The 11802-nt window shown below is 47.4% G+C and overlaps 2 protein-coding genes across 3 annotated transcripts; one reads left to right on the top strand and one right to left on the bottom strand.

Annotated features, from left to right (window-relative positions):
- Nucleotides 1-600: 600 nt before the first annotated feature.
- GRX4 (glutaredoxin 4) lies at nt 601-3394 on the top strand. The gene is made up of 7 exons (XM_048673108.2): nt 601-758; nt 882-956; nt 1819-1995; nt 2144-2243; nt 2319-2385; nt 2822-2900; nt 2994-3394. Exons 2-7 carry the CDS (start codon nt 888-890, stop codon nt 3057-3059), a joined length of 558 nt encoding a protein of 185 aa, XP_048529065.1. The 5' UTR covers nt 601-758; nt 882-887; the 3' UTR covers nt 3060-3394.
- Nucleotides 3395-5272: 1878 nt separating this feature from the next.
- LOC125508400 (uncharacterized) lies at nt 5273-8969 on the bottom strand. 2 transcript variants are annotated; one of them, XM_048673106.2, is made up of 10 exons: nt 8738-8969; nt 8260-8374; nt 8042-8147; nt 7473-7509; nt 7321-7390; nt 7090-7194; nt 6687-6837; nt 6518-6600; nt 5714-5807; nt 5273-5642 (listed from the first exon to the last, which is right to left on the bottom strand). In XM_048673106.2, the coding sequence occupies exons 1-10, from the start codon at nt 8966-8968 to the stop codon at nt 5552-5554; spliced, it is 1083 nt and encodes a 360-aa protein (XP_048529063.2). In that variant the 5' UTR covers nt 8969; the 3' UTR covers nt 5273-5551. The 2 variants fall into 2 exon arrangements, with proteins under 2 accessions (XP_048529063.2, XP_048529064.1); XM_048673107.2 differs by lacking the exon at nt 8738-8969 and adding an exon at nt 8525-8730.
- Nucleotides 8970-11802: the final 2833 nt, after the last annotated feature.

The following is an 11802-nucleotide window of genomic DNA, read 5'->3' as shown; positions in this document are numbered from 1 at the left end:
GAAGATGCAGTAGCTTGCATGGCAGGGAGGAATGAGCATGTCCATGATGCTTTCGCAGCAGAACTACGAGCGGCTGAGGGCGAGATGGAGCTGGCCGCCCATCTTGGAGCGATCCGGATCTGCGTCAAGACTGACTCACAGCTTCTCCAGCGGCCCTCACGCGGAAGGAGCCAAACTTCTCAGCAAATGCCTTGGCCCTGGACGTCCTGAAGATTCAAATGAGGCTATGGTTCTCAAAGTGTGATGTTATTGTATGCAGGCGGGAAGCCAACGATGCTGTGCACGAACTCGCTAAGTTAGGATACGAATATAATGTGAATGAACCCACCATATGGGATATCAGTGTTCCGCCATCTGTGGCCGAACTTGTTTTAGGCGACATGCCTAGCCTGGTTGCGTAATAAAGCGTTTTTGCTTTGACCCTAAAAAAAAAGTCATCATCCTGATGTCCCGTTAAAAAAAAAATCACCATCCTGATGAAGAGCTCGCGCGTGGCCGCGTGGCGATCGGACGGCGCGGAGCACGTCGCGCCGTAAGGAGTTGCACCGCACGTTCGTGCGGTATATTCACCGAACAGCACATCCTGGTAGATTGGAGTCGAACCGTCCGAGAAGGCAGTGCCCGCCGCCGCCGCCGCCCCCGCCCCCTCAATCCCCCTGCCCCGCCGCCCAACTCCCTCCGCCTCTCGCGCGCGTCGCCGCCCACCGCGCCCCTGCCGTCTCGACCCCGTCCGCAATCTCTCTCCACTGGGTTTCGAGGTATGAGCTTTCGTTCATCCACCGATTAGTTAAACCCTACCGATCTCCCCAATTTCTGGGCGCATCTAGATCCGTCCCTGTTGCTAAATCGCGGTTGCCTGTCTGTTTTACCCGTCGATGCAGGGGAACATGGCGAGGCTGGTGTCGTCTTCCCTACTCAGGGGGCTCGCGCGGTCGTGCCGCGCGCCCAGCACGGCGGTAAGTGCCGGCACCTTCATCAGTTCATAGTTCTGAGCTTTTCCCGATTTATTTTCGCTCAACTGGTCCGAGCTCTGATCGAGCCCCAAAATCCCCAAATTGCTGTCAGGTTCATTGGGACCTAGTAAGCTAATCGGTTCACTCGTTTACAGTTGCATAAATTTAATGTTACATTCATCTGTACCATCTCTCTATCACGAGATTGTTTGATAAGAGCTATCATGATGACCCTGGTTTTCACCTTTTTTTAAAGCATATCATGTCTAGAGATGAGACTCCGGTGGCCCCATATATTTTAACCAAAAATCCACATGTGTAGAGTTGAGCTCATTTCAGCATTTGCCATGACCATTTGTGCTATAAGGCAGCCATTATTATGTCTGAATGGATGTTATGGATGCTATAGTTCTCTACCAAGTGGTTTCCTGTAAACGTGTTCCATTTAAATGGGATGTTTATGCAACCTGTTTAATGCTGTACGCCTGCATGGAGAGTGCTTCGGTGAGGCTGGAGCCACCTCCCGGCTCTGAGCCTTATAATGCTATAAACTGGTGGTTGTTTGGTTTCATTTTAAATGGAACAGTGTCTATGAGCTTTAAAGAAGGTTACATGGTTAGTTTCAGCTTAGACTTGCAATGTTATCGCAGTTGAGGTTTTCTCGTTAGCTTCTGGGCATCAATTGTCCTTTTTGCTCTGTGCTTACACTATAGTATTTTCAAGCTTTATTTTGCTTCCAGTTTATCAAAGAACCAACCAATGTTGCACTATCAGCTTTTGTCAAGCAAAATCAGATTGTTTCTGTTTTGATTTTGATCTCATGTTTGCACAATGACCTTGTTTTGCATGATAACTGGAAAAGCAGACCGTGTCACGACCAGCTTTCCAACAGTTCATGAACTACTCATCAGGAATCAGTGGTGATTCTAACGTGAATGGCGGCACAAGTGCAACACGAGTAACCGCTGATACTGATACACATCAAGATTTCCAGCCTACAAGCAAAGGTTCTGACATGTCTTTGCAAGACATCGTTGCTCAGGTATTTATATGCACACATGAGCTTCAGAACATTTATATTCAATCTCTTGAAATGTAACAAAAATACGCATGGCATGAAAATTGTAAAGCTTAATGTTGTGTCATATTCTTCTGCTGTTAATTAATTTCCTTGATGAAATCTTTGCCAGGATATCAAGGAGAATCCAGTCGTTATCTTCATGAAGGGTTATCCTGAAGCTCCCAGGTGTGGATTTAGTGCACTGGCAGTTAAGGTCCTCCAGCAATATGGTAAGCTATATCTCAGAACCAGCTCTCAGTCAATTGTGCCCCTGAAATCCCTAAATCATATCTTGTCTATTGCAGGCGTCTCTATCACTGCCAGAGATATTCTGAGTAATATGAAGCTCAAGGAGAGTGTCAAAGCTTACTCGTAAGTTGCTCGTCATAACCTCCCTGATGTTGTACTTTCAGTTTTAGATGGAAGACAATTGTCTCAAAAAGGAAAAAAAAAGGAACTAGCCATGGGAATAGGGTATGGGATGATGTGGTAAAGAAAATATTTTACTATGGGTTAAGATTTAGCTTCAACAACAGATGATAAAACATACAGAATATGATTTTGATTTAGCTGGAGGCTTTACTTGGAACAGATTCGTCGAAAACATGTTGTGTGCCCTTGATTACAACATTGGAGAGTTCTACTTAATGTTCAACTTTCAGAGTTCCAATTTTATTCAGTTTCATTCATATGCATCATGGCGGAAATGACAAATGGATAATTTAACACCTGTTGCTAAGCTGCCGGGGTTTACAAATTATGTATCTCCTGATGGTATCATTATTAAAGCTACTGTTTATTTGTGCAGTAACTGGCCTACCTTTCCGCAAATATTTATCAACGGGGAGTTCGTTGGGGGCTCTGACATCATATTAAGCATGCACCAGGCAAGTGAACGGATCATCACTATTTCATTCAGCATGTGTATCCAGCTGGTATCTTTCACTTGGTGGTTGACTTATTCTCTAAATTTTCTTCAGAAAGGGGAACTTAAGGATTTACTTGGTGATTCCGCACAAAAGGGCGAGCAAGACAGTGCCCAGTGAAACAAGCTACAGTTGTTAGCATTTGCATGGAGATGGATGCTTCCTCTCTGAGTACTCTTTTACTCGACGCTCTTCCTGCGGTGTTCTGTTGTTTTGACGCAGGATTTTCATCGTCGTGTTGCCAGCCATGATGGAAATCTCTCGGTTCCAAGAGCATCCAAGTTTTCGCTTCATGACAAATAAATGCCACTTTTTCAATACTCTGTTTTTTGTACGTTGTAATAGTCAGGTGATTTCGTTTGGATTCTGTACTTTGGGCTCCGTTTGCGTTGCAGTAATAAATGGTTAGGCTGTTACTTTGTACTTTTTTTTTAAACAAGTTACTTTGTACTTTAGGCTGCTTTTCTATTCTGCGAAGTTAATTTTGTTTGTGTAATCACCTGTTTCCACCGCGAGCGCACCATCGATTCAAAGGCTTGTGGGGTAGTTATTTATGCTGCTTTTCTATTCTGCAAAGTTAATTTTGTTTGTATAATCATCCGTTTCCACCGTGAGCGTACCATCGATTCAAGGCTTGTGGTGTTGCATTGTCTGAATACAGAACTTACCTGTGTAATGCATCTTGCTTGTATAAACTTACAGCATAAGGCCCTGCTTGGAATCGATGTATTTTTATACACATGTATTTGTTTTACAAGTGTATTTTACCGGCCGTGTGTAAATCTCACCTGAGAATCAAAACGACGGATGATGGTCTGTATATTTTACAGGTGTAAACGCGCTGGAAACGACAATCCAATTAAGACCTAAGCCTGCCCAAATCGAAGAGCAAGGTAGTGACAACTATGTCAAGGGCGGATTTTGGGTTGTTTGGAATAATCAAAACAGCCAGGTGATAATTTTTAAAAATTCTAAAAGCAATTTAATTTTTGTAAAAAGGCCCCTAGATCCATTATAAAGGATCATCAACAATACAAAGGACCCAAACAAACTAGAAATTATATTCCAGTCCATAGAGCACCAAACAAATTTATCCACCAAAACGAGCCGCCGCCACCGCGTCGCACTTGAAGCCGGCCACTCCGATCTACGGCCCTGAAGGACCAGCGCACAGGTAGAGCCGCCGCCATTGTCGTCGTCGCCGTTGAATAAACCAGGATCACGAACCACGCCTACGCCTAGATCCAGCGATACGAAGACCGGCGCCCACACAACGCCTTGCGCTCCTCAACGTCGATGATAAAACCTCCTCCGGGGAGGGCGAGGTGGACAAGGAGCCAGGGGAAACTTATTCTTCTCGGCACCGCCGTCGTCGTCGCTGTTGAAGAAACCTGCACATGATCACGAACCACTCCTACGCCTAGATCCACCGTTGAAGAAACCTGCACAGGATCACGAACCACTCCTACGCCTAGATCCACCAATCCGAAGACCGGCGACCACACAATGCCTTGCGCTCCTCAGCGCCGACGATGAAACCGCCTTCGGCGAGGTGGACAAGGAGCCAGGGGAAACTTATTCTTCTCAACACCGGCATCGCCATCACCGCGCCGCCGCAAGAATGCTAAACCTAACCCTACGACCCTATCCACATCACCGACACGGCCAACTGAGGAGGAGGGGACACACGAACCTGTCGACGGGGAGCGGGCGGGTTGGAGGAACTACCCTGCCGCCTCTCTTTTCGCGAGAGAAGAAAGGAAAACTGGCAAATGTTAAATCCTGAAAACAATTTATGGGTACATATTGTTGGATCTAGTATAACACTCAAAATCTGTGCCAAAAATATATAAGGTTGTATCATCCACAAAAGAATCTAAATAGACTGTAAGAAAAAGAGAAGCATCTCCAACAACTGAGTCTCAAAAAGATAACGAAACAGCATGTAAATGCAATTTGTTCTGCAAATGTCATCCACAAAATATTTAGAGAAAAAAGTTGAAACTTGAAATGTGAAAACTGAACCAGGACCCTCCTTTTCCAATGGCCCCAAACAACTCCTTATGAAGCTCGAAGGACATAGTAGTGTTTCTTGTTGCACTGTAACTTCGACTCTCTGCTATGTAGCCCTCCTTCTGGGTTTGCTATCAACAATGCAACTTGTCTATCTTATGAATGTTTGTTTTTCTCTAACAACAATGCAAACTGTCATATCTTGTGAATGAAACTTCCCTTTACAATACATATATATGTCTCATTAAGCACGTGTGAGATCTCGGTGCTGTTTTGGTTCGTTCACAAGTAAAATAATCAGTTCAGTAGGAAAAAGGATAGAACACATTGAAACAAAAATATCACTGGTAACCAAAACCAAACTGATCACAATGTCTCCGACTATGGATGGAAACACATACCAAATATATGGAAATCTCAATAGTAAGAAGATTCAGCGAGGCATGTCTGCATATGAAACGCCAAGCTAAGACATAACCGTATACCCAAAGCCCAAGTTGGCAACCCAGCCATTTTATCACTCAATTCGGCACAACCACAGGTACTTATTATTTAGATGCCGCCACACCGAGCCTTTCTCAAGGCATCTCTTCATTCGATCAAGTTGACGAGGAACTGCCGAGTTCCAAGCTTGCCGTAAGCCACTTGACGACTTCGTCCATCTCCTCTGGAACGGTATAGTGCCCGAGTCTTCCAAGGAGAGGAGATCAATCAGCACAAGGAAATCACAACATTCAATGGGAGTAAAGAAGGTAGCAAACCTGCTGTAGGACTTGAATTCCACATTTGCAAACCCGGTTGACTTAAGTGCATCAGCAGATCTCTCTCCATGTTTGTAGAGGACCACATCATCAGCTGCAAAAAGATGATAAAAGTCGCAATTTACAGATGGCCTCTGCATAACTAAACATAAATAGAGGACTCAGAACAAGTAATGCAGTGCTGATGCATCATGAAAGCAGATGACCGTTATCAAGACACCTGGTCCAAAGACCTATATGTTCTGCTAATTCGTGTTCTGTTCATGCCCATAAAAACTTGAGGCATGCATCAATTTATTATATAACAAATTTGCTTATCACAGTTTTCCATCAAAATTTGCAATTAGCATAGCTGATCATCGTAACTAACCTTGTGAGGAATGCCACATGGAAATTACATCAACTTGGTTACTAAGAGCCAGACACTATCAAGCTGAGCTGCTTAGGCAACGAAAAAACAGAGCAAAAATCCTTTCTGGTGAAACTATTGTTTGAATCCAGGTTGAAAGGGGAAAGGAACTGCCCATATACTTGATAAGCAACTCAGTTCTGTTATATATGCTGCGAAGAAGCAACTTCAGGTAATACAAGTGTGTAGCTACAAGCCTACAACCGTTCTAAATGTTTCATAAACATAAGAAAGATGTTTCTGGTTTGAAGCACACAGGTCACTAGCTCCAGAAGAAGGACGGACTGTTACATGCGCATCTTGGGGAAATACAGTGTGCTGAATGCCATCATTAATGATAAGGTGCTTATTTCAGTATTACGCAAAAAACTGAAAATCATGCTAAAGATATGCACCTTTTCCATGACAAAGCATAAGGGGTAATGATGAAGCCTTCTGTGCAGCCTCCTGTGAGCTCTCAATTTTGTTCTTCAATGACCTGAGGTGACCACACAGCACAAAGTGGATCAGCCGCAAGGAAGCAGCTTCAGTGAAACTTGTGCACATAAACATACTAGCACAAACCTGGCACATGGGAGCCAGCCACTGAGACCAACAGCCACACTTAGGTTCACAGGGTATGGATTGCCATTTCCATATTTTCCATGAGCAAAGCAAGTACCAGAGTAAAGCGCAGTAGCAGCACCCATACTAAAGCCACCAACGCCAAGCTTGACTGCGATGATTAATGTAACGAGGTCAAAACTTTTAGTGATGAACAAGACCCAGCGGAGTCCATTCTACTGGATTATCAATATATGAGACCAAAATAGCTTGGTTCTTGGCTAGAAATGTAAAAAATAAAAAATTGCCCGCAACACAATAGAGAAACAGATAATAACAAGGAATGCCATTCCATATCTGTTGTGCGCTTGATAAGAATGGGTTTGAAGAAAGTAGACAAACGGAAACTGGCATGAAATCATACTGTCTGCAGGTTCGGTAGACAATAAATTTGCAACATGTGCAGCTGAGGAATCCAGCCCCTCAACATCATCAGGAGAATCTTCTGAAAGATCAGCAACATCAAACCCTGTGATCCCGGAAAAAGGCAAAACCATATCAGCACACACCTATCAAAACAAATAGCTATTACAAAAGGAGTTAGCACAATACATCCAAGACATAAATAAGAAAATCCACATGTTTCAGAACATACATGCAGTAGATGGGAATCCACCAAAAATTGCCACAGGCCTCGTAGGTGCAGTTGGGCAAATCCATTTTATCTGAAGCAGTAGCAAATCAGAGAATCAGAAAGACTTCTGACAGGACACATACTTGAAAGTTAAAATCTAGTTCCTAACTTACATTAGGAAGGGGAAGAGTTTCCAACAGTTGAGACCAGCTGCAAATATAATATAAAACCCATTATGTCTATCGGTCTCCAAAAATAACTTCTAGTTTTGCATTACGTTGAATAATTTTGAGCATAATGCAATTTCCTTAAAACCATGATAGCACAGAAATACCTTTCTTGCCAATAATAATGCAACGATTTTTTATGTGCAAAGAAGCGTATGTAATGAACGTATTATAGCACGGATCATAAAAAATGTCGCAAAAAATGTCTATTCGCCCAATCAGATGACTCAGGAGGTCGGTATCATCCGCACACATGCTTATTGGGCAGGAAATTAATTTCAACAAAGCGCTATCATATAAACAGTACGAGAGTGAGATGTCTCACGTACAGCGTTCTACAGTACAGTTGGCTGAGAGACATGGAAAATATACAGGAGATCCTACGACTACGATTCATCAAGAATGCAGGACGAACAGACAGGTCGTCCGTCCATCATCGTTGAATCCGTGAACGCATCAATCCCAACAAGCGGAGCTGCGACCCGGAAGGGCCAAAAGAAGGGTTTGTTGCGTACCTGGCTCCATTGTCGCCGAGGCCGTGGAGCCAGACGATGGTGGCCTTGTGCGCGCCCTTGGGCCTCACCACATGCGTCCTCCCGTACTCGAACGGCCGCTTCCCACCTGCAACCCGCCCACCATTCCGTCACATCCCGACAGAAGCACATCAAAGCCGGCGCATCGGCGCCGAATCAAACGAACGAGGGGCACAATCAGTCACAGGCATAGTACGTACCGGCCGCGACGGAGCTGGCGCCGCCGAAGCTCATCCCGCGAACAGTCGCCGCCGCCGCCGCCGCCGCCCCTCCTCTCCTTGCGACCACGCTCGCCAACGCCACGAATCCAATGGCCTGGGCAGCAAAGGGGTTAATAAAGGCGACGGGCGCGCGCGTGCGTGCGTACGAGGGAGAGGGCTGGGGAAGAGAAAGGGGGAAGATTTGGACGGCGGAAAGGGGAGCGCCTTTCTCTTATGGGAGTGAGTGCGGGGGGAAGGAATCTACGGGGGAGATTGGCTGCCGGTGGCAGGGCACCACACGGCCCGCGCTTGTCTCCCAGTCCCAGTGCTCCACCACCACCACTGCGCCAACTGAGCGCGCGTGATGGGTGTGGCAGGCACGCCCACGAATGTAACAGTGGCTTGCTACAGGACCTGCGGGTGGCGGTGGCGGTGGCGGTGGCAGGGAGGAGAGAGGAGGTGGATCGGGGCTGCGAACCTCTCGGCCGGCGGCGATTCGGGAGAGCTGAGGACGAGGGAAGCAGCGGGCGGGTGTCGCCGGGGCGATGCGATGCGATGCGACGGGAGCTGCTGAGCTCGTATCGTCCGGATCTTTCTCCTCGGTTCTCCTTCGCAGCGGCAGCGGTGTGGGGTTTCCGCTTTCTTGTTTCTGTGGTGGGGAACGTGCCTTGTTCGGTTCGCCGATGGACTCGGTGGTGTCTCGACACATCATGGAGCACTTTTTTTCAGGTAACAATTATATCGGTGTTCATAGAGATAGGATATGCCTGTGTGCGTTTATAGGAATGAGTGTATGCGTGTATGTGTGAGCGCTTGTGTCTGTACTGATGTTTAAAAAATTACATCGTGCTCATTTATGGCTAAGAGCATCGGCGCCCAAACCGCCTCAAACGTCCGGCCAGATGGCCAGGTCACCGACCGGTCACGAAAATTCGACCTAAACGGGCTTGTTAAACAAGATTCAAACGCCAGGGCGGACCGACACCCCTCATATCTAACCCAAATATAAGGCGGATATGAGGCTTCTAGATGCGTCCGGACGCGTCCGTCACGTCGGACCAACAACCCTACCCCATCACAATTTGCACCAAATCCATCAAACCCTTCCTCCTCATCCCGCCTTCCTCCTACCTTTCTCGCACCGGAGCCCCTCGCTCCCTTGCTCCCCATCCTCACCATCAGTCCCGATCCGCCGTCGTAGATGTCGTCCAGCCCGCCCCGACCACCACGATGGAGACTGCATCCGCCTCGTCCGTCGGCTCCCCTTCCTCGGCTCAGTCGTGCAAGCCGGAGAATGTCGCCTGGAAGATGCGACAACGCTAGCAGTGAGAGAGGAAAGCGGCGGTGGCGTCGCAGGGAGGTGCGGACATGGATGAGCAGCTGTCTCGCCACCGCGCCCAGAACCCCGCACCCCATCCATCTGTCCGCCGACACGGATTGCGCCGTCGGACCACGTTGGGACAAAGGAGGATCCGACGACCGATTTGGGCATTCTGGAAAGCTTTCCGCCCATGCAAATGTCGGCGATGAACGCATGTCACTTGCCGCGGCTCGTTCGGGCACGAATGAGCACAGGAACCGGTGGCGCCCGGGCTTCCCACGACCTGTTCGACAGAATGACACGACTAGAGTCGATATGTTTTTTTGCTCTAGCCCAATCAAATTAGCACATAGCATGTTCAATGTTATGCATAGACCGCTAATTCATTTCAGACATGATGAATGCTTACAAACCATGCCCATTTAGGAGGTGTGCCTATCGGACATGATCAATGACAATCAAGGCCCGACCCAAAATGGAGTATTAATTGGGGGGGCACTGCATTTGAAGTTGGGACAACATACGATCCCAATCCGAGCAAGAAGAAGATGAAGACGGCGAAGGCAAGAGGTCCGGCATTCTCAACTTTTGAGGACATATTGTTGGTCAAAGCTTGGTTGGCCACAACAATGGATCCAATTTGCGGCACCGAGCAAAAGGGGGAACAAGTGTTGGGAGAAGATTTGGAAGGAGTATCACGAACAAAAGGAATATGCTGAGTCGCACCCTATCGTGACCAACCGTAGTGTGCATCTCTCCAACATCGATGGGGGATCATTCAAGGGGAAGTGAACAAGTATGTCAGCTACTACTCACAAGTGACCAAACACCCTCAAAGTGGGATGGGAGTGGCAACTCACGCAAGCTCAATTGCTTTATCTTGTCATCATTTGCATATGCTTCTTGTGTTTGCATTCACGTGCTCATACATATGTTGTTTGCTAGACGGCGGTGACGTCCACTTTGTATCACGAAACGGAGAAGAAGTCATGTGCTTTTAGCCATTGTTGGATCATATTGAATGGAGTGCTAAAGTGGACATAACTTGTGGCCGATCTCAAGGCCGACAAGAAGAGGAATGATGGCTCAAGCTCCCACCAATCAATTGGGGTTGGACGATGAAGAGGACGATATTGTCGTCGATAATGGAAGAGCCACCGTGCCAAAGGATAACCGCCAAGTCATGGGAAACAAGTGGGAGAAGACAAAGGGTCTCCCGTGATGTCGCGTCTACAAAAATGTCCTCCACATGGACGAGCATTTTTTCGGTGAGGGAAGGTACAAGCTCATGTTAGATGCGCAAAAGGAGAGGATAGATTGGGACCAGAAGAGGGCGGAGAAGAAGCTGGAAAATGAGAGGGAGAAGATCGAGTTGGAGAAGCAATAGGTGGCAATCAAATGGGAGCTTGAGAAGGCCAAGACATTTGGAGAGACTGAGCTTGAGAAGGAGAGGTTGCAACTCGCACGAGACAAGGAGGATGCGAAGATCATGCTGGCGGACGAAACCCTCTTGGGTGAGCATGCAAAGAAGTGGCTTGCGGAGAAGAAGAAGGAGATCAACGAGCGTAGGGAGTACGAGGCGACAAGGGCGGTTGTGGCAGCAGCGGAGCATGCCACAAGGCAGGTGGAGCATGCAGCCCGGATTCAGGCGGAGTAGGACACAAGGATGGCCTCAGAGCAGGCGGCATGGATGGCGTCCGGCGAGTGATCCGGCCAACAAGCGAGGCATCTGCCACGCTCGGACATTGATTTCATTTTGGCATGTACAGATTGTTGAACTATGATTTGCTTTGCTTTGTTTCGAACTATTGAATTCAGACAATTTGTATCATAAGGTCGACGTGCATGGATTTGAGGCTCTGCATTTGAGGTATGTGGATGTGCGGCAGCCCATATGAGGGGCCGGCGGGGGTTGTTCACGGACGCACACGCGGGCGTATGGGGGGGCAGATTTGCCAAGTCTGGCAGTAGATGTTCTAAGTAATAAGGAAGGTTGGGGAGGGGGCTCGTTGACCCGTTACAAGTAGATTTATTCAAATAACTGGTCCTACCAATCTCCTGCGTTGAAAATCCAAGCCCCTTTCCCATCGCCCCTGAGAGGCGACGCGGAGGGCGACTTGGATCTCCGTCGCTACCCCCCTCCTCCTGCCTTGCCACTGTCAGAGGGCATGGCTGGGCGAAGCCGATCGACAACAACGGTAGCGGGGCTCTAGCATTCTCTT

Source organism: Triticum urartu, chromosome 3A, assembly GCF_056163025.1.
Source record: "Triticum urartu cultivar PI428250 chromosome 3A, HENAU_Tu73, whole genome shotgun sequence".
In the NCBI taxonomy this organism is placed as follows: domain Eukaryota; kingdom Viridiplantae; phylum Streptophyta; class Magnoliopsida; order Poales; family Poaceae; genus Triticum; species Triticum urartu.
This window is presented reverse-complemented; position numbering and strand designations above follow the sequence as displayed.